At 44.1% G+C, this 22582-nt stretch overlaps 1 protein-coding gene across 4 annotated transcripts; it reads left to right on the forward strand.

The window, feature by feature from the left end:
- The first annotated feature begins 838 nt into the window (after window positions 1-838).
- LOC144215904 (uncharacterized) lies at window positions 839-22368 on the forward strand. 4 transcript variants are annotated; one of them, XM_077745104.1, is made up of 23 exons: window positions 839-1079; window positions 1149-1237; window positions 5058-5150; window positions 7342-7548; window positions 12855-13001; window positions 13966-14117; window positions 14225-14342; window positions 14533-14674; window positions 14790-14935; window positions 15006-15148; window positions 15220-15360; window positions 15437-15553; window positions 15634-15784; window positions 15990-16101; window positions 16194-16369; window positions 16450-16688; window positions 16811-16895; window positions 16986-17156; window positions 17225-17261; window positions 17409-20648; window positions 20803-20966; window positions 21145-21340; window positions 21509-22368. In XM_077745104.1, the coding sequence occupies exons 3-22, from the start codon at window positions 5093-5095 to the stop codon at window positions 21333-21335; spliced, it is 5937 nt and encodes a 1978-aa protein (XP_077601230.1). In that variant the 5' UTR covers window positions 839-1079; window positions 1149-1237; window positions 5058-5092; the 3' UTR covers window positions 21336-21340; window positions 21509-22368. The 4 variants fall into 4 exon arrangements, 3 of the variants coding, with proteins under 3 accessions (XP_077601230.1, XP_077601232.1, XP_077601233.1); XM_077745106.1 differs by having other exon boundaries at window positions 839-1237; window positions 20806-20966; XM_077745107.1 differs by lacking the exon at window positions 21145-21340 and having other exon boundaries at window positions 839-1237.
- Window positions 22369-22582: the final 214 nt, after the last annotated feature.

Here is a 22582-nt window from a genome sequence, read left to right on the forward strand (position 1 = left end):
GTATTCCCAGTTTTATTTGATTTTAATCGATATGCATTCTGAATGCATTTTTCTAATCACTTTTCTGAAATGTAAACACGTTACTGACCCCAGCAGGGATTTGCCCCAGCACCCCCACCACCTTAATGAGGGTCTCAAATGAGATGAGAGCCTTTACTGACCCATATTAATTTATTTTATTATTGCATGTATAAGTGTTAAAATGAGATAGTATTTTTGCAATATATGCGCGTGTTTGTGTGTTTATTCTCAGTTTTCACCAAAATGATTTAAATTTCTTCATTTTTAACCATACAACAAGTGCTATTATCAAGATATAGTCATATTTAACGGCAGGTGTGTGTTTTTTGAAATAGCAAGAGAAAATTGCATAAAGTTGTTTTATTGGGGGGCCTTTGGGGGTCTGTTGGTAAGCGCGTCCTTTTAGCGTTTGTCTTTTGTTACGTTCGAACTCTTTCCAATGAAAAAGCGCTTTTGTGTGCGGCGCTCAAATGAGCGTTGCATAAAGTTAACAGTAACTACCCAGTACCTACCGGAACGAGTTAATGTCCCAACAACATAAAATACGCTTTTAATGTGACCAAAATCGACAATGTATTCGCTTAAGATACAACTAACACCTTCAGAATATCCATGGTATGTATTTATGTTAATAGTCATTTAAATCCTTTATTCTAGTTTGATATATATTTCCTCCATGATAATGTATAACATAATTTTGAAAGCTAAAACAGGAAGTACTAGGAAATACGGGTGTGATTACAGTAATGGGTGAGGGGGAGGGAGCTTCCTAATGGGAGGAGAGATTCCCAAGTATCAACATTGGGATTTGGCCGAAACGTGCTGGTGCTTTTTTTCACCCCCTACGGCGGCCATACGAAGGGAAGGTGCACCGTGTGGTCATTTTCCGGCAAACAAATCGCATTTATTAGGCTCGTTTCTTACTTGTAGTTTTAACTTATTATCAGTCATCTTAGATGAACAAGTTGAAATCGACTTTAAACTGCCTGAAACTGGACCTCATCGTTGCTTTTTGAATTTCTAGCCCCAAATCTCATCAACCCGAAGGATTCGCAAAGGTTATTATTTTTTCGACTGAAAATGTGATTTTTTTTCCAACTGGTTGAAAATCTAAGAGTTTATTTCAGCATATGGTGAACGCCATGAGGTGAATCTACTAGAACATCAATGGATTGAAAAAAAAGAAACTTCCAAGTGCTAAAGTGCCTCAAGCAAGGTAAGCAAATGTGCGCTTTTCATCCTCTGCATGCACTTCATGGGTAACTTCAAAAACAGAAAAGAAAAGAAAAAAAAGCATGAATAAATCACATATAAATTGTTTGGATTTAATATTAACTGCAGCTGTGCACCACTGATTCTCATTCTGCCACCAGTATGCTACTACAATTCCATATTTTTTGTTAGTCTTCTATTTTATTTATAAACATTCAGATAAGTTATTTTTTTTCCATTCCTAAAATACCACACTGGGTCACAATACCTTTTATTCCTGTTGTTCCCACGTGATCCACTTGTAATATCAAATAAGTAGTTGTATTTTGTAATACAACTGTAGAATCTGAGTGTTTTACCGAGAAAAATGATCCTTCAATTGAAAAAATGACAAATCAAGTGAAAGAAATATTGGGTTTTATTGCTCCATTTTTTTTCAGTAAGCTGCACCAGACAAAAGATGCGCTTGTTATGATTTACGGGAGCTCTTTCTGGGTGGTGGCAGGCAATAAGCGCTGCACAATGGAATGTAGTATTGCAGATCTATAGGGTTTGTTTGCTTATTGGCATTTTCACATGAGCTGTATTTATCTGAATGCTGCAATACGGGATGCTGTGATTGCTATTTGCAGTCTGGCTTTTTATTTAAAACTAAAAACACTCACAAATCATTTTTTTAGGCCTTTTGTCTATGGGGAATGTGCTACAAAGAGGCTCACATCATTCCCAATGCCTGTAATCCTTTGTGTTGTACAACAGGATTTTAGGGGGGATGCTCTCTGTCTGATATTTGGAACATATTTCCTTGAGTCTCTTACTATCTGTAATACGGTGAGCTCCAAAACATGGGGTAAAGTACCTGCTTTAAATAAAAAAAAAACGCTATATGGGCGGTAAGGTGGCAAGGATAATAGTCTCACTTGTCTAATGTTTGGAGTTTGAATGTCGATTCTGTTTTTTCCTCTGATGTGTTTTTGTTTTCCTGCACTTGCATGGATTGTCTTGGGTGCTGTGGTTCCCTCCTACATTCCAATAACACACGCTAGGTTCATTGAAGACTTTTAATTGCCATTTAAAATGCTCAAACGTAAGATTTGTCCATAGTTCGGCAATGTGCTGTGTATTTTGCAGTTTTTTGATCCCAGATTCTCCTCATCGTGTCTGTAAAGTAGCTTAATGGGACTGAGCCGACTCCTGGGGTGAAGGAGCAGGTGGGACGGGCAGGGAGGTACAACTTGTGGAATTCTTTACTCTCAATAAAATAAGATGGTAATACACAAACCATATTTATAGTAATGTAACGTATGTTAGTGAATCTAATATTAAAAACTTGCAATCATTTCAGCCAGTATTGATACACCCTGTGGCGTCACGTTGAAATCATTACGTTAATCCATAATCAGCAGGCTTCCCCGCTCACGAGACCAGCGGTCCACGCATGTGCCCACCGCGTACCAAGTTCATTTCCTTTTGCGCTAGAAAAATTTCAATACAGTCCCAAAGTAGGTTGCTGTGCCAGGGACTCATAAATCAATGGTTGTTTACTGTTCCAAGTACTAATGGCTGGAGTGGTTGTTTACAGTTGAATAGAAAAAAGAATTTAGTTGGGAGCATTTAAAAAGTGGACTCCAGTTTTGATTTTTTTTTTTTTAAATGAACTCCATTTTGAGTTTTTGATTGTGTAGAACAAGCTTGGGAAAATGTGTCAGCCAAAAACCTGCTCACAGGTTTCAGACAGTCAAGGTGCAACCTTAAGAGGTTTTTGCGTCTGTCACCTTCTCAATCAAAGTCTAAAAATGTGATTACCGCAGTGCTGCTGGATAATTCATCCTCTGTTAAAGTGGAAAAAAGATACGTCTTGGGAGCATTGGGTCCTCATCTCTTTTGGTTTAAATGTTGAACTTAATATTACCAAGTCATAACTCCTTATCACTTGGAGGTGATAAGGCTGCATTCGGTACTGCTGGGAAGTTCACAATTTCTACTTGGAGCTTACAAGGTTGACCTCAAAATATTTCAGATAAACGCATTAACTGCAATATGGTTGAGTGGTTGGCGCGTCGGCCTCACAGTTTGGGGGTTGAGGGTTCGATCTCAGGTTGGTCTTCACTGTGTGGAGTTTGCATGTTTTCCCCAGTCTGTGTGGGTTTTCTGTGGGTGCTCCGGTTTCCACCAACACCCCGTAAACATGCACGGTAAGCTGGTTGGACATGCTAAATTGTCCCTAGATATTAGTGTGAGCGTGAATGGTTGTCTCATCGCTTCCTGTGATTGGCTAAGTAAACAATTCAGTCCTGTCCCTGGGATTGAATTTGACTTTTTAAAATAAGAAAAGCACAATAAAACAGGCTTGTAAAACTTCATTCGCATTCACAATTGCATGGCATAAAATCTGAAGAATGTTTGGCAATTTTTGTCATTGATGGACTTTGTGTGGCATCTTTTTCGTGCACCTGCGAAAGTGTTTACTGAAACGGCACTTGCTTTTCCCGACAGGCCGGTTTACTAAAACCACAGTCTCTGTCAAGGATTAACAAGGATTAACAACAGTGTATTGCTCCTTCTTATCATGCCCGAATCTGTCATTAACATCAATCATGGTGCTGTCTGACACATGAAGTGACCCCATCCTCACACAAACAACAAACACACACAGACAAACACAGAGACAAACAAGCACAATAAAAACGTACAGACAAAGGAATTTGTCACTTATTAGTTTTACAAAGCGGTTATTAAATACTTGACTATGATGATAACAGTTCTACCTTCTTGTATGGGCCACTAAATCTCTGCATTATTAATTTCTTGAATTTACTCAAGCATAGATGCATAAGCACGCCATCTGTTGTGACTTCGACAATCACTGTCATATACTAGTACACCACTTCATTGAAGTAATTGTTAGGCATACATTTTTTATAATACTCTGGAGCTCCAATTCCCACCCAAGTTGTCGTGAGGTATAAAGAGCAGAAAATTATTCATTAATTACATATATATGGTTTTCATACATCTATGCCAGGGAAGTATAGTAATGAGGGGGGTGGGGGGGGGCTTTCCTCCCTTAAATGCCAGAAGGTAGAATAAAGCTTCTGGGACAACAGAATAAGTCATGGTATCCTGCGAGGATACAGTATCGGCTTTAGGCTCGATTAAGTAGTCCAGGCTTTTACTCTGAATAAATCCCTTTTCAGTAAATTCTTCTCATTTAAATGATTGATGTACCTCGTCACCATAACGTTTAGAGAGCAAGGGTTAAAGGCAATAAGACTGGAAAAATTAGGCATCTGCAGAAGGCAAACGTCCAGAATATAAACATTGAGCGTCAGTCATGGAATGTAAGCCGAAACAGAGCACTTTTTAACTGAATTCAATGTCCTCGATTGGTTTCACTATTTTGCAACTAATTTGATTAGACCATTAACACCCAGAGCAGCAGGTTAGGATTACTCGAGGTGCCACAAATGTACCATCCAGAAGGCTAAGTCATGACTAGATCCAAAGCAATTTGTGTCAGTGAAATCCACAACCAGCACACTTGGCACGTGCTGCAAGTGTATTAGCTGTTTGGTTTATGTTACATTTTTGAGGTTGTTTGTGGCACCCAGAATGCCTAGAACTGCCTTTTCAGTTTTAAACACTAATATACAGCTCCCTACTTTTATTATGATGTCTGAGGAAATAGCATGGTTTGCCCTACTCTGGTAGAAAAGGTGGTTAAAAATTTCTTGACCTGAAAATGTTTGTTGTCCTAACTCTTGTCAACTTTTAGAATGGAAGTGTTAGTGCTAGTATTTCAAATTTTTGGTCTTGTCTTTCAGGTTGGGAAATGTGTGAAGCAGCGTGACGGACGGCCATGGGACCGGAGAGACAGTGGCTTCAGGCGGTCACTGCTCTAGCCATATTTTTGCTAAGTAAGTATGCTAATCAGATGTGGCTTTTACCCCGAGGATGCAAATAGTTGCACATATTTAGCAGTTTTTATTTAGCTGGGTCAATGATTTACAACACAGGTCAATAATTCAAACAGCTGGAAATGCCAACTGCTAAAAAATATGACCACTTCATGCAACACTACTAGTACTAAAGCGTGCTATAATCTAGTACTACGTTGTAAGCCGAGAACTAAGCCTATTACATTACTTTTTTTTCAATAAATCACATGAAATATTTTTTAAGCACACATGAAAATCAAGAGAGCATCATTTATTTTCATGTTTTAACAAGCCGCCCGATGGTGCAGTGGTTCTTTTGCCTTACTTCGGCTCAGACATCGTGGGATCGATTCCCACTCGGTGGTGGTGTGGTCGTGAGTGCGAATGGTTGCCTGTCTCTATGCGACCAATCTAGGGTGGAGTCCGCCATTTGGCCAAAGTCATCTAAGAGAGGCTCCAGCACCCTGGGAGCCTTTTTTTTTTTTTAGCTAGGTCTACAATGTCTTGTGTGTCTTGTGTCTGTCTTGCTACTGCAACCAAGAAATTTCCTGAATATGGGATGAAATAAAGTTCTAATCTAATAAGCGGTGTTAAAAATGATTGAATGACTCTTTTAACAATTTGATGACCCTAACAGAAGCAGAGTCTTCTTTGGAATTTTCCATATTTTCCATTAGTTTAATGCACCACTAGGTACCTCGACGGTGGATCGGTGGTCTGAGCGCCCCATTGCCGCTCAGGTGGTCATGTTTCAATTCCTTCTTGCGTGGGTTGTGTAAGGAAGCGCATCCGCTGTGAATAAAATCTATCATGCGGATCGACTGTTTGACTGTCTGTGGCGACCCCCGAGGTCCCAACAGGCAGTCAGTCAGCCAGGCCGTATTGCACTACATTTTCTTGTTGTCGTTGGGTCCTTTGCCAAATTGACCGCCATGTCAAAGCATCGTTTAGCAGTTGGCACATGTTGCTGTTTAACTATCCCCGCGCACTCTGGCACGGCTCCCTCTGTAAAGAGGAAGGGTTATCGCGCCACAGCTCGCTTAAATGAGTGAGAATTGGGGCCAAAATGCAACTTAAATAACATCTCTGGGTGTGGAATTAGATCAATCTGGGATTTATGCAGCTCTCAAACGCAGGCACGCTTCTTTTAGTGCATGTGTGTGTGTGTGCTTGCGTGAGTAAGGAGGGGTCGGGGGATTGATTGTGCTGGTCTTCTAACCATGTGTGTACCCCCAGTGGGTGGTGGGAGGTCGGCGAGAGAGAGCACACAGAGGCCTGCTGCCCTCTATCAGAGTGTCCCCCCCGCAACCCTACCCCCCTGTGGGATTAAAGTAATGACCAGGCCAGATGAGCAGTAGAGCAAACACTGGCACCCAGTAGCGCTCACACCCACGTGAGCACATGGCAGCAAGGGACCGAACGTAGGCCGCGATCGGGAGGAGCGCCTTCTCCAGGTGTCACTAATGGGATTGCGCTGTGTTTGCAGGCTTTGCCACCACAAGATCTTGTCACCAAATGGCACATTGTTTTTTTTATTTTACATCCCCTCACTACATGCCCCCCCTGGCTGTTCAGCACTGCTTTTATGAAAAATCTGTTTATACGTACCTTCTTTTGGTTCAGTTTCTTTTCTCTCACTACAAAGCACATTTTGGGACTATTAATACAGTTCAGTAGCAAGAACTCCACCTCAAGGTCTGGCAGCCATTTCTCTTTTTAAAGGCCTCATGGCTGTTCAGAATGTTTCACTCATTCAATCTCTATCCCTTTACAGATTGTTTATTTAATTATTGCCAATCTATCACTGGATTATTTTTCTGTTCTTAGCCCATAACTGAATTACTGCCATTCCCAGTTCTAGACTCCAAATCCATTGATTGATAATTTTTCACTGCTATTGACGACAATAGACGTCCAATCCTTTTTGAAAGAGGGCGGCAAGCGATCCCCCCGCTCACAATTGATTTTTTTACCAACCAATTCCAAAGCGATGAAGCCCAATTTCTGATCCATACAATATATCATAATTTGGGAGTAAGTCTGAAAACAGCCCTATAGTCTTCTTGAAGCAATCACAGATTATAAGTGTGTTGTGTATTGGAGTTATCTGTCCAGAATGCACGCACCCATGTACTTTATCTTGGTCATTAATTTGACGTGTGTTTCGCAGGTGTGTCTCAAGGTTTGTCATCAGTGGTTCGTGGCAGAGAAGGGGCTTTTGCAGAGCTGGGCTGCAACCTCGCACCAAAATCCAATGACGCCACCAGCCCAAACCTCTTTCCATTACATGTGGTTGAATGGGTGCGGCTCGGTTACAACGTTCCCATCCTCATCAAATTTGGAGTGTACGCTCCCCGAGTTCATCCCAACTACAAGGGTAAGTAAGACACGCCCAAATACATAGCGCTAAATGTTTTTCAGCAAAATAAAGACTTTCACTTTCCTAAATTTTGGTTCTCCGTGGAAGCCTTGAAACTTTTGACGTTGGCCGCGACTTTTTTGAATTTTATTTGTAAAATGTGAATCATAGCAGGTGTTCAGTCTGTGGATTTAATGTCTGCTTTGATGGTACAAGCACTGAGAAAGGGGTCGAGAACGCCTATGTTCAGATGGAGGCTGTAAAGGGGGTGGGGCAGCTTTGCAAAGACCAAGGGGGAGGGTACGAGAAGCAATGCGCATGCTAGGATTAAGTGTGCAGGTGGGGGCCGCTGGTCCGATGACAGTGGCTTTTTTATTAGTATGCACAGGGGTGACCCACTAAGAGATTGAGAGTGGAGAAGGAAGGATGGAGCACGGCAGATAATGGGAGGTTTCTTGCTGGAGCCCTATAATCCCATCATTGTCTACCCCTAAACAAAAGACAAAGAGGGGTATCACAACCTCCCTTTGCCTTACAAAAATACCACACGACCACTAGATTGACCAAAAACCCATTGCCCCAACCCCTGCCAACGCCCTAAAGAAAATGATTGTAGCTACATGTGTATTGCATTCATCCAGAAAAAAACTGCTTCAATCTGGAATGAAATCCCCTAAAGTACTGTAAAATGCACCTTAGTGGGTTTTAATAACACTGTATTGATTGTGTGCAAAGACAGCCCTAAACAGGCCAATTTCACTGAGCAATTGGGCTACATGTGGATGAATGTTGGTCCATTAACTGAGCTATTGTTTCTGAGCAGTCATCTGAAGATTTTGCAGCCCGAACGGAGTAAATAACCTTCTCCGGCACCGTTTGGGATATTTTCCAGTGCTGTATTTTGTACTAGCCACCTCATGTGTCTTATCTGCTTTGAGCTTTACTCTTGTCTGCTTCACATCCTCATGCCTCCCCTCCCATTGGAGGCAGATGGCAGCATGTGGAGCGTGTCAGCGTGGCCGCTCTAATGTATCTTAGCCTCAAATTACAGTGTTGGGGGTTTTATGATGACTGCTGACTTGGTTACAGTTCCCAGAACGCTGCCCTGTCTTGTCTAAGATCGGCGATTTCAAACGGGGTGTTAATGATAGTTTCAAGTGGAAAATCCTTGAATTGCTTGCTTGTTTAGAGGTGCAATTGTGGAAGTGCTGAATTGTCAATTTAATGCCTTGCTAAGGCTCCACATTAAACTTGATGGATTGTGCAGATCACCGTTGGTAATTTCAGTGAAGGTAAATGAAGATGTGTTTAAGCAAGTTGTTTTGTTTGGTATTGTTATCAGTATAGTGTTTAAAGAGCCGGTAATACCGAATATAACTATTTTTGTACATCAGCCATTTGAGGAGACTACAGAATCTTTTGACACTTTTAAGACTCCAGTCTTGGTTGTCTGCTCCAAATGAATCGGACAGGTATAAGTGTCCCTCAGTCCTATCACGTTTCACACCCAGCATGCCCTGCGGGGCAGAACATCGTTTAACACATAACAAGAGGAAGCAGCCAGATCAACTCTGACTAACATTCTATTGTAATCTGCATGAGATGAATTTGTTGGAGGAAAAAGAAATACGGGGGTTTATGTGGGTGTCAGACAGGTTTACTGTTGCAGGGCGAGATCAAATGGCTTCCTTCCGTGTGCTGAAGAAAATCTTGGGAGACGGTGAGCGGGAGAGTTCGACCCGAGGCCACTACAACAATGGGATAACCCCCCAGGTTTCTGTGGGCCATCATTATACTCTCTGTGGGTCCTTTGAGCCTGGAAGAGGTTTCAGCTATTTCGCACGCACACACACAGCGTGGACATCCGAAACGTATTATTATTCGAAACGCACAAAAGCAGACCACATCAATTTTAGTGGAGATAATGCCGAGTAAGAGGGTCAGCTTATTGAAGAAGAACTGGCCACTTCCAGTTACAATACTGGTTTTAAATTTGCACTGAAGAGACCAGGAAGGAAAAATCTGTTAATTCAATTCAAGGCCATCCGAATCAATGTTAAGTGCAAATAGTCTTTTTGAATTGTAACCCCAGTACTTTTTCGTTAAGGCATGTTTTTTCAGTAGAAAACTTGCAGTGTCGGCACCAAAAAAAGTGGCATAAAAAGTTTGAATACCAAAACAGTCAAGATATGTGTTTGTAAGAATCTGGGCACGTTTCATTGAATAGGTGGATGAGCATTGACGTACTTGTTCTGCGTGGTTTTGTAAGCGTAAATACAGTAAATGTTAATGTACAGTATTTGTAATTAACAATCATTCTTGTACAAAAATACAATAGAATGAGGTTATTTGCAGGGTAAAGGGGATGAAAGTGTGATGAAAGACCACACATTTTGTTTTACTCCTGATTAAAAGTTCTCTAGTGTTGTGGTGCTACTCAGCTAAGTAGTTTAGCTCTGAGTTTTATAGATGTTGAAAACCAATAATCCAAGTCCCGTGAAATGAATTCAGCGGAATATTCGCTAACTAATACTAAAGTGGAAAAACTCCATCGAACAACTGAAGCTCTCCAAAAGGTTCAATCAAGCTTCTGTACGTACCACATTGACCAGAACTATGCCATTTAGTACTCGGCTACAAAATAGAACACACTTTATTTTACTGTGGTACATGTTTGTACATATGTTGTTCTGTGGCCTACTGCAGTGGGCCACAGACCCACTGCAAAAAAAATGCTCTTTTAATAAAGTGAAGGCAATGGTAGAGATGACGAGCATGGAAGTTAAAGTGGAGAAGAAATATTGAGAGTGTCATTGGCTGTGGTGAAAGTTGGCACGTGAGGCGGGTGTGCCTAATGGCGCAGGGGTTAACAGAGCTGGACAGAGTGAGAGGGGCAGAGTTAACTGTAATCTATATCACGACAAAGAGCTATTCATAAGAGGCTTAAACTGATTAGGGGGACAGGAGGATTGAACAGGGAAATTTGGGGGAACGTGAGGGGCGGGGGAGCTGTCAGAAGCATGGGGGCCAGGAACCCAGACTTATGATTGTATTCAAATCAAAACACATCCCACAATGCAACTCTGGCCTCATACACACATGCGTGGGCAAAGAAAAGCAGTGCTGATGCTATTTCTAACTAAATAAACTTTCTTCCTCTGTTACTGTCTCGGGGAATTATATCTCACAAATTGGTTTGGATCGTAAAAACAGAGACGGATGAACACTGTGATTCATTTCATTTTAGAGTTGGGGTCTAACTTCTCCATAAGTGCTTACACTGCACCAGTGAACAGGCTTTTGCGATATTTCCACTTGGACGGGCCGACTTGTCGGAAGGTGCCGGGAAAAAAAACAATCCCGAGGTAGGGGAGCAAGAGATGAGGTTTGGCTCGGGGGGAGACGCAACTATTCTGTTTGCCGTTCTCTCTGTTGCCCACCGTATAGTTTAATGATGTTTGTCCCTTGAAGCAGAGGGAGTGATGAATGTGTCTGTGGGGGAGTGAGGTCAAAAGGGTCCACGCCTTATTGGTTGTCAGTGGATTATTGATGCACACAATTTAAGTAACCTCTCCATAACCTCGCCTTCTCTTCCTTGCTTGTTGTTCTCTTCATATGATGGATGATTGTTAGTGCTTGGGTTGAAAGTATTTCCTTTAAATGTGCCCATCAAGCCTTAAGTAATGCAATTCCAAGAGCACCTGCCCATTGGAGTTCAAGTTCAGAGACTAAGCCGTGAAATGGGGAAAAAAACATTTGTCACTCAGTGTCAGTCTTTTGTTTGTTCATAGGCTCAATTGGAAAAAGAATTCCTCAATCTTTTCCGCTCACTTCCCATCAGCTTCCAAGTGATGCTGTGTAACCCCTTGGGGTTTTTCCTCGGGTTCCAAATTTAAACACGTGTTTTTTCCCATGTAATTCTCACAATTTTCCCCCTTTGCGGGCAAGAATCCCCTATCCGCCACCACGCTCCTCTAGTAAATGAATTCAAATTTAAATCTACTGTCCCGGGTTTCCTCGGTCTGGTCTCTATGGTAACCAGCGAGAATGCGGTGCGGGGGGCTGTTGTCGCTTTGTAGCAAAGCAACGGGAAAGAGTTAAATATCCAAGAGAGGAACTGCGCTTTCTAAAGGCCTCGTATACGCGGGAACTCATTTTTGAAAATCAACACGCCACCACGTGACGCTAAACCCGTGAGAGCGACACGGTTTTTAGCCGTAGGAAGATTAGCGGTGCTTTGTTTGTGTTTTTTTTACGTTCCCCCTCTCAGGGTGCTTTTAATTCCTCAACCAATGAGAAGGGGGAGCCTGGCAAATGAACGGTTGTAGGGAGGATCTTTCTTTCAGAAATAAGAGCAGAATGCCTGAGGTTATCCACTCACCTTCTCATTTGTTTGGTCAGTACTTATCCACGATTCAAGGTATTTGTTTGAAGGAACGTCTCAGAGAAGCATTGGCCGCCCGTCCAAGACTCAACGGAGTAAAGTCAATCATTTATATGTGACCATTAAGCACAGCGACAGGGCCGTTCTGGAATGCGGGGTTAATTATAAGCCATTGTTGCCCGTCTATAGTCTCAGCGTGTGCTTCACCCTGTGTGGAGTCCGTGTCTAAAGTTAAATGAATTTCATAGCTTTCAAGCTCTTTTCCAGACTGTGCTGTCTGGGAAGAGAAACAGCTTTTTTATTCTATTAGGTCTTCTGAGTCTTTCTGCCCCTCCTCTTTTTTTCAATCAAAAATAAGATAAAATGCCTTTTCTGGGAAATTCCCAATATTGTGTTTGTTTACTTTCAAACTGCCCCAACCAACCACAGCCTGGTATGAACGAGGTGTGTCCCCCCCCCCCCCACCCCTCCTGTCGTTAAAAAGGCTGAGATTGAAGGGGGTAAAAAAGAGTTCATTGAGAGACGGAATAAAAGGAGAAAATGTGAGGAGGGGGGGGTCACTTCAGGCCGCAGTCACCAGGCAACCGATAGATCAGGTTTCAAAGCCTAAAAGTGACGTTAAAAAAACCCACAAAACCTACCAAGAAGGGTTAGTAGAGTGGGTTGTGGGCATGATGACAGACAGGGATGAAATGTATGTCCGGGTGTGTAGGCACGCACACTTGCAACCGCAAGTTCAAAACTGCCCATAATAATTTCAACAGTGGACTTGTATATCTATTTAACTTGCATGCTCTGATTTGTCAACGCTTGTTTTGATTTTGCTACCGTCATGACGGGCCCAGGCCTTTGTGCAATGATCCCATGTCATCGAGACTATACGCCGCGTTCCAGCGTGTGCCGACTGGCTCTCTGATTCCTCACCCCGCCTCCCCCACAGGGCGTGTCTCCCTGACCCGTGGCGCCTCCCTGCTGGTGGAGCGGCTGACCCTGGAGGACGAGGGCTGGTTCGAATGCCGCATCCTGGTCCTGGACAGCAAAACCGATGACTTCCAAAACGGCACGTGGACATTCCTCTCCATCACAGGTGCGCACAGCGGGGCTTGGGAAGATCAAGAGCTGCTCATTTGCTGGCTCATCACCGGCGCTTTGGTGGCGTGTGGTTAAAAGGCATTGGCAAACTAAATTTGCACTCACACCACATGACAATCTGTGTACACAAGCAACAGCCTGTTTTTGCTGTTCCCTTGAAGACATTCTGGCAAGAGAACATTCGCTTTAACTTGTACTAATTACACACAATTGGGCCACAGAGGGTTTTTTTTCATCTGAGAAGCACATTTACTTCTCCTTCAGTGAATGAAAAGGTTGAAAATACCATTGGGCGCTATTCATTTTCTTGATAATTGTGGTGCATTAGTGCGCATATTCTATTGCATGCCACAAAACAACTGGAGAGGTAATCCCAATATGGAATGTAAATTGTCTTTAAATGATGTTATTAATATTTTGGATGAGTTAAGGGAGTGTAAAGGCCAGCGAGGCACAATTAGGTAATGGAGTCCGTTTGGTTAATTTTCCCATACAAAGCAGTTTATCTGTAAGGGATGCAACAATAACAACTATCTCTGAAAAAATATGAGCAACGAAATCAACACTACACTTTTGAATCTGATTCTTTTCACTTTTTGCGGTACACTGTGAAAATCGGGGGACTACTGCAAAGTACATTTCACAGTATTCCCTCGTTGTTCACGTTTTTTCGGTACACCGCTAAAAACGCAGTACTTGGTGAATCTTTTTCGCAGTATTCCTCCCTTTTTCATCAAAAATGACTGAGAAAGTAGATCAACAACATATTGCTTGAGGTTGTGTTATCTCATTTTGAAAAGCTCACATTTGTCAGATGTTCCACTGAGACCAGATGCTCCTCACACTGTCAAAATGAGATATGCTGCCCTCTAGAGCTACTGTGTTGCATTTTGCAATTTCAGTAGAACGGCTCACTCGTCAAAGGAAAAACTCTTTCTACTGCACTCTTCACATTTCAGCTCCACCGGCATTTATCAAGACACCACCAAGTTTTGTGGAGGTTCTGCTCGGAGACACGCTGACGCTCAGCTGCGGCGCTCACGGCAACCCCCGCCCGACCATCGTGTGGCACAAAGATGAAACCCCTATTGAGAAGCATGAAAAAATCAAAGTGAGAGAGTTTTATTTCTGACATCCATACTAGAAATGAGCCAAAATGAACACTCCAGGATCTTCTGCTCTCTTAACACTTATCTCTTTTGCATTGGCTACTTCCAGGTGCTCAACGGCACCTTGTCTTTGACCTCAGCCACGAGAAGCGTTTCAGGAGTATACAAATGTCACGTTTCCAATTCAGAAGGCAACCTCACACACGTGACACAACTGCAGGTGAAAGGTGAGAGTCAAATATGTTCTTGCTTGTTAATCACAACCTGAGATGTGCCTGTAACATTGTACTTTAACTCGTAACTCTAGGAATCAATCTCTGTACTCTTCTGCACAGTTTTACAACAACAATGGTTATCAATCTGTACAAGAGTGCACTGTATACTCTGTAGTGACATTTATGTCTGGTGTTCTTGAAGGTCCTCCACTCATTATCATCTCACCAGAGGACACCACACTCAATATGTCCCAGGATGCAGTTCTGCAGTGCCAGGCCGACGCTTACCCGTCCAACCTAACGTATGAGTGGATGAAACAAGGACAGAATGTTTACTATATTGAGTAAGTATTGTCTGTCAAAATAGCATGATTCATCAATTTTCTGACAAAATGCCCTCATCTGCTATGATAGAAATTTTAAAGATACAGTACCTTATTTTCTTTCGGGTTTCTACAGATCTCTCAAATCCAGAGTGAAGGTTTTAGTGGACGGAACCCTTTTGATTCCTAATCTAATCCCTGAAGATGCTGGAAACTACACTTGTGTCCCAACCAATGGGATCTTGACTCCACCCTCTGCCTCAGCTCACCTTCAAGTGAAACGTAAGAATTGCCCGGATCCTCGTTCACTGCCTGAAATCCATTATTTTTATCGCTAATTCTCAATTCCCAGATCCTGCTCGAGTCGTACGCATGCCCAGGCAAACATACTTGCCCTCTGGCATGGAGGGGGTCATCATGTGTCCCGTCCAAGCGGATCCCCCGGTTCTGTACGTGAACTGGACCAAAGATGGAAACTATTTAAATCTGGACCACGTAGGTTGCACTCCTCTCTCTCCCCCGGAAGTGGCGCTACCGTAAATGATTGAAATCTCCTTCCTATCCAGTTCCCCGGTTGGATGGTGAATTCCGAAGGCTCGGTTTTCATAGCGACTGCAAACGACAATGCTGTGGGCATGTACAGCTGCACCGCGTATAACAGCTACGGCACCATGGGTCAATCTGAGCCCACCCAGGTCATCCTGCAGGTATCCGATGCTGCTCTGAACTTTTACCCATTTTTTGCCATGAGGTGACAAAGGCCATCTCTTACTGATTTTCTAGGATCCACCCACATTCCTCGTGCCTCCCCGGTCTGAGTATCTTCAGGAAGTGGGCCGAGAGTTGGTCATCCCTTGCGAAGCTGCTGGTGATCCCCCGCCAAACATAACATGGAGCAAGGTGCTCATAACATTGAGATTGTACCATCAAAATGTTTTTGTCCCACGTTTTGTGTTTTAACGGATGTTATTCTCCACCAGATCGGCTCTATTCCTCGTTCCCAATACTTTGTGTTGGCCAATGGCTCCCTCCTTCTGCAGCCTCTCAGTAAAGACCATCACGGGGGCTGGGAATGCTTAGCCTCTAATCTGGTAGCAACTGTCAGTGCGGGAACTACGGTAAAGGTGCTCGGTGAGTGGGTCTTCGTCAAAAGAAGTACAGTACCGTATGTTCCGAACTGTTAATCGCATTTTTTTTTACATAGTTTGGCTGTGCCTGCCAATTGCATGTTGATTTCTTTTTCATTGGGCATTTTTGGAGATGCAACTTATAGTCCAGAAAATAGACTCATTTGCAAGTATTTCTGTTACATCAACTGTTTCTCTGTGCTACCCAGGTACAAGTCCTCATGCCGTCTTTGCGGTATCTGTAAACACAGACATAAACCAAGCTAATGTCTCATGGGTTCCTGGATTTGATGGTGGATACACCCAGAAGTTCACTGTGTGGTAAATAACGTGGATGGTGTGCTTGTTGTCATTATTTAATGACTGCAAACACAGTGGTCGGTCAATTTTCCTCTTTTATTTTTTTTTATCAGGTTCAAACAAGCCTCCAGAGGTAAACATGAATGGGCATCTTTACCAGTTCCCACATCAAAGAACTACCTGTTGGTCACCAGTCTTCTGGTGGCGACAAGTTACCAGTTCAGCATCCTACCGCAGAATAAACTTGGCTCCGGACCTTTCAGTGAAATTGTTACTGCAAGAACGCAAGGTTTGTCAATGTTTGAGGTGTCTTGACATTTTTTGTCACCTTTGTATGGGCTTGTACTTTAACCTGATTTGTCATTCTAGCTATTCCAACAGAAGCCCCAACCGTCAGCACCACTTTAGTAACACTGGAGCCCCCCTTCATCCTGTGTGCCAACCGGACCACCCTGGGTGTTCTGCTCCAGTGGTCACCTCCAGAGGCGCCATCCTCCCCTCTGACAAATTATGTGCTGCAGGCTCGTCGAAATCAGGGCCAGTGGGTCATCCTGAGCAGCGACATCAGTGCCAATGAGAGCGAAGTCCTCGTTCAGGGTCTGCTTCGTGTAAGGCATTTTCTAGTGTTTCTTTCCTCTTGAACTCAAACGGTCTTTCGTCTCTTTCTTAAAAATGCAGCAGGGTTTAAAAGAATTGTTTTCCAAAGGTCATAAAATCTTCTGTCCCTCAGGACTCCAGTTATGATCTGAGATTGATGTCGCGGAGTAATCAAGTGCTCAGTGAACCAAGTGATTTTGTCAGTATATCCACCACAGGTAAATGACAGGAATTGAAATTGACTTGAGTGTGTAGGAATTGAAGATATACCAGTTGACCAATTGAATTCTGATTTGCCGGGTTTCAAGGGATGCTGATTTACCCTCTGAGCCCTGGTTTTCTGGAGCTTCTCCCTGCGCCTCTCCTGGCCGGCGTGATCGGCGGAGTGTGTTTCCTTTTCATGGCCATCGTGCTCTCATTTGTAACGGCTTGCTATATGAGAAATTGGAGAGCGCGTCGGCGCAGGAAGAGACAACTAGGTAAATAAAGCGTGATTGACACATGTAATACAAATGCTTTGACAACAATTATTATTGTTCTTTTGCAGATGTCCCATCCGCTTTCCACAAGGGTCCATCTTCAGGGTAAGTGTCCCGATTTAATGTCTCATTTGAAAATATTATCAATTGACTGAAAAAAAATTCCAGGAGTAGAAAGTAACATTGGAATTGCTGACTGCCTTGTTTGATTATATTCCATTTGTAAATTGATTTGTCTTTTTTCCCCCTCAGAGGTCGCTCGCCTCCCCCCAGTCCAGATAGCGTCTTGAAGCTAAAGCTGTGTCCACCCATTCCTTTCTTCCCGACGTCCACCTCACAGTACGATCGGTCTTCCTTCGATAAAGGCAGTCGAGGGGAATACCAAGATCAGCGCAAGCAACTTTTGGCTAACTCGTCTCCACCGCCGCATTACACACTCTTTGAGAGCCACTTGGGTTCTCAGGCTCCCTCTCCGACATCTTTGGAGTCCATTCACAGAGGCCCAGATGGACGTTTCATAATCCGACCTCTGATCGAGACTTCCAGTCCCTCCAATAATAAAAATCTCACAGACGTCTTGCTTAGCAATGGCGGCGCGAGCGGCTCAGGAAGCAATCGCACGTCATTTCGGGACTCCCCAAAGTCGAGTATCTTGAGTTCCGACAAGGATGGGAGAAAAGATTCCCCATTTGCAGTGGATGTGCTGGAACTTAACAAACCTCCTCCATCGCCCGGAAGAGTCCGAAGCCTTGCTCGGAACTTCTCGCGTCACGGCTGCTTTTATTCAGACGATGAACATGGCTCAGAGAACCTCCTGGAAAGAGCCAGCTTCTATTCTGACAACAGTGAGATCAAATACAGCGAATCTTTGAAGCAGAATCGCATGCCTGTTCGAACCGAAGACCTTTTCCCTATTCTGTCAAGGAGAACCTATTTCTTGGATAGAGAGGTAGACAGACCCCAGTCCTCGGCCTATCAACCAATGGCCAGTCACCTTACAGACGATAGCACGCTAATCACACAACTCGAGAGCGACCCGGAAAACGACGGCATCAAAAAATGCATCCAGCTAGCCAAAGAGAGGGAGCAAATGGAACGAGAGCTAGAACACTATAGGACAGATCGCAGAAACCAAGACGATGGGAAAGAGAGCCCTCGGCGTAGCATATCCCAGTCCAATGAAGAACCCGTGTGGAAGCTCCAAGATGTTACCCTTCGTCAAAAACCCAAGCCCTCAAGCTACACCAGTCGGGTTGCGGACTATCGAAGGGCATGCTACTTTGGTAGCACCAGTAGCCCTACAGATGGAGTTTCTTCATCCAACATCCAATGGGACATCAGCCCCGTTACAGGCGTAACAAACGTCGTTCCGGTCAAGAGCCACTGGGATGGCACATCTGGAGCATTACAGCAGCTTTCTCATCCATCTGCAGAAACTACAAACTCGTTTGCTGCGGATTCATCGCATACTCAGGTGACTCTGAACACCTCTCTCCCAATGACATCGATCGATGGGACATTCGAAAACCCCAATGTTTCATCTTTGGTGACATCGCCCAGAGCCAAGTCACTGAGTTCGCACAGAGATTCAGAGCTGTGTAGTAAGACCTTAACAGAAGGCCATGGGGGAAATAGGGTCGTTGGTGGCGCTCCATCTCGGTCCAGAAATTCATACGCTTATGGCACTCGAAATTGGGATTCTCCTTCTCGAACTCCTTTAGTCTTCAGTAAGCGGTCTGAAAGTCCTACTCTTACTGCCACAAGGGAGCCGGGAGCCTCAGGTACTGCAAGAAATGGACATGAAGTCAAATCAAATTGCAAAAACGGCAAATATCAAGGTGGCGATGAACGTCTCGGGTCTGGATCCGAAAGAGAGGGTGTTAGAGCACGCTCCAGAAGTGAAAAAGGTCTTTTCTCCAATAGCCCTAGCCCTGTGTCGCCACTAACCCTCGTAGAAGAGTCTGAAAGTGACCGGTCACAATTTTCTATCCTCAGAACGTCTGGGTCTTTCAAGACCAAACCACAAGCGTCGCCTTCTAAAATAACAATGCAGACCAGTGCAATTCTGGAATATCTGAGTCTTCCGGGTTTTATTGAGATGAGTGTAGATGAACCCGTGGAAGAAGCTGAAGTTACGGACAGCACCGGACAATGTTATGACCAAAAGCCGATTCAATCCATTGTAGCTAAGCCTGATGTGGTACCTAAGAACTGGGAAGTTCACGTACAGGAAATTGCGGAAACTGAAAAAAGTAGAGTTAAAGTTTGCTTTGAAAAATATGGATCTCCAGGCCAGGTTGAAGCAAAGGAAGCTCAACACCGAGTAAGGTTTCCGGACCACATTGGCCCAATGTCACCCGCCCCAGAAAAAACTAGTAAACAACTATACAATGAAAAAACACAGATACGAGCGGAAACAAAGAGCACTGAGTCCAGACTAAGTTCCAGACCGGCTCATACCCTTCTCAGTGCCGCTAAAGGCATGGTCGATATCATGTCGAAACATTCGCCGAGTTTTGCGGACAGTAGCGAGTCTTTATCTGAGCAACCCCAAAGGCAAAGTTCGCCCGGCAACAGAACCAATAAGATTGCCTCACGAATAAATCAAGCCCCAGTCCCGTTTCTGAGGAAATCCTTCAGTGTGGGCCCGTGTAGAACTCTATCAGGTATGGTACCCCCTCGACCTTTCCTCAAGAAATCCATCAGTTTCGGCTCCCCCAGGTGGGAGCACTTTGAGAGCCCCAGGCCGTACGTCACTGAGAAATGTTACTGGGATGAGTTCCCGAACCCAGACGATAGGATGAAGTCTTACAGTTTAGGTCGCGGCCCAGCTTCCTTTGTCAGACCTGGGCCTTCCTGGAGAGAGTACATCCCAGTCAGGCGCCCCCCCATGGGGAGCTTGGAACGGCCCCAATATCCACAAAGACCTGCTCCCTCTTACTTCACTCCTTCCATGTACCCACCCAGAGAAAGCTCGGGGTCCCCGATATCGGAACACTGTGATCCACGGCGCCACGCCGCCGTATTCTCCGATTCCTCCAGGTGGTCCCCTTCTTACCCAGAGACACTCAGATCCACTCAGTACAGGTACTTCCCCGTGCCCACGTCCATGCCTTTCCCCGGTCATCCCCCCTGGCCGAGACCCCGGCCAGAGAGCGTGAGGCCCGTGGACCCCGGGATGGGACCCCCGAGGTCTTACCTTCCCAGAGGCGTCAGCTGGCCTTCACCCTACGGCATGCCGGTCCCTCAGAGGGAGGGTGACGGTCACAGACGGGCAGAAAGGACGACGAGGAGGCCGTTGGAGGCGGAGAGTCGGGAGGTCCGAGAAGGAGGGAGGGCCAGCTATGCCAGTCAGAGCAGCGGCAGAGGCAGCGCCGGGTTGTTCCGCCAGTCGCTTTCCATCACCCCCACACTGCTCAGCTCCCCCGAGACCACCGAGGAGAGCGAGAGGCACAGAGGCGAGTGGGATCCAAGTCTGAGGCCATCCAAAAGGTGAAACATTACCTCAGCGGGGGAAAAATGGACGGCAAAGCGGACTTTTCTCACGGCGGAGGGAGGGTCTATTCTGGTTGCCAAAGTAACACTGTTTTTGTCTCATTCTCTTGGCTTTCATTCTGACTTTTTTTTTTGCTTTTGTGTATTCCAGTAGAAGGAACACATCCGTAGATGAGAGTTATGAGTGGGATTCGGCAGATGCGGAAGTCCTGGAGGCCTGGCGATTGGATCGCTCGCAAGCGGATTTTCCCACAGGCGGGGGGAGGAGGCTTGCGTGCGATCAACCCGCGGGCCTCCAGGACTTGAGAAACAAAGGTGATGTCACTTCTTTTATTTTGTTTTTTCAGACATATTGCATGCGCCATTTGTAAGTGCCAGCGAACGTGACGATGACGCCGCATGAGCTTGGCCCCCCTCATCCGCGCTGTGGTTGTCATAAGCTTTTCCCGTCATGTCCACCCATGCATTTCCTGTCCCCCGTGCCGTCTCCCAGGCCCGCCGTCTCCCTCGGCCCACCCACCCGGCGGGGCCCGCTACCGCCAACCTCTTAGCGAGGTGCGTTTCGACGCTCTCCGGGAGGAGTACCAAGAGTTCAGGCGGGGTCAGGTGTCCACCCGTTGCCGGCAACCCTACCTCGACCCCGGACCCGATTCGGACTCGGACACCGGCTCGGCATTGCTCTAAAAGTGGTCCGTCGCTTTGTGAATGTCGTCTCTTTCCTTGATTTCCCTTCGTTCCTCGCCTGCCTGTCACTCACTTCTTTTTAGTTTAGTCAAATTCCTGCTGCATGTTAATGGAATAGAAGAAAAAGTACATTTGGTTGTGATATTCATTGCCGCAATGCTTTGTTTCCACAGGTGCACCCGAAAAAGACAACAAGTAGCAGAAGGCGGTCTCCATTGAGGAGGAAAAAAATCTTTTTGAGCAGACTAAAAGAATCCAAAACTGAATTGGCGTCAAGTGGTTAGTACGCATTTGTCATCTAATGGCATTATCTTGTCTTTGTTTCACTGGACGAGGGAATATTTCATGTTAAAAAACTGTGTTTAGATTTTTTTTTTGACAATCAAACACAGATCAAATTGGATAGAAACATCACTATGAAGGGGTACTTTTTGGGCATTTTTTTTCTTAAAGAAAAACTAAGCTTATGACAATTATTTTGTTCCCAAAATGGCATTGTGTACTTTCCCAGCCTTTTCCTTACTGCTGACATTTTTATTCTCAAATCTAATATAATTAATATTTTTACCCTTTAGTTTTAAACACCTCAGGGCACCTGGTGATGTAAAAAAAATGTTTTTTCCCCCTTTTTTATTAGCCTAAATAAATCCCTTGATCACAGAATGTTTACCTGTTGAGGTATGCAAGTGTTGACTTGCGTTGAAGCAAAAACAAAACAAATTAAAAAAGATTTATAGTCAGACGAATGACATTTTGTAAGACAGGAAAATGTTGCAAGCCTTTTTCTGCTTTGGACTTTTGCTCACCTTTTATTGAAGTGAGTTCTAATATGCAAACATGTTTACAATTCACGTTATGTGAAGACAGCACTGTGAATGATTCAGGCTTTTATAAATTGCTCATTTTTATTCTCAACTGAGAAACAAAAAACGGATGATTAGAGTTATTATTTGAGTACTTGGAGAACTATTTCTACGAAAATAGCCCCAAATGAGAAGTTACATCTCGAGTCATGAATTTAGAAGGTTTTTGTACAAACTGAAAAGTTTTATATATTGTTTTGTTTTCATATGTTTGTAATGAATAAATTGCTTTATTAAAAAAAAAAAGTTCCTTTAACCCAGTCAGTCCCAGTGCCATTTTCACCCAAAACAACCTTTAAAGGTAAATTGATTACAGATAAAGACACTTTTATCCATCAATACTTATTAAATAATTGCAAATTGTTTTGTTAGCTTCCTTTCATT

The sequence above is a fragment of the Stigmatopora nigra genome, chromosome 22 (assembly GCF_051989575.1).
Source record: "Stigmatopora nigra isolate UIUO_SnigA chromosome 22, RoL_Snig_1.1, whole genome shotgun sequence".
Lineage (NCBI taxonomy): Eukaryota > Metazoa > Chordata > Actinopteri > Syngnathiformes > Syngnathidae > Stigmatopora > Stigmatopora nigra.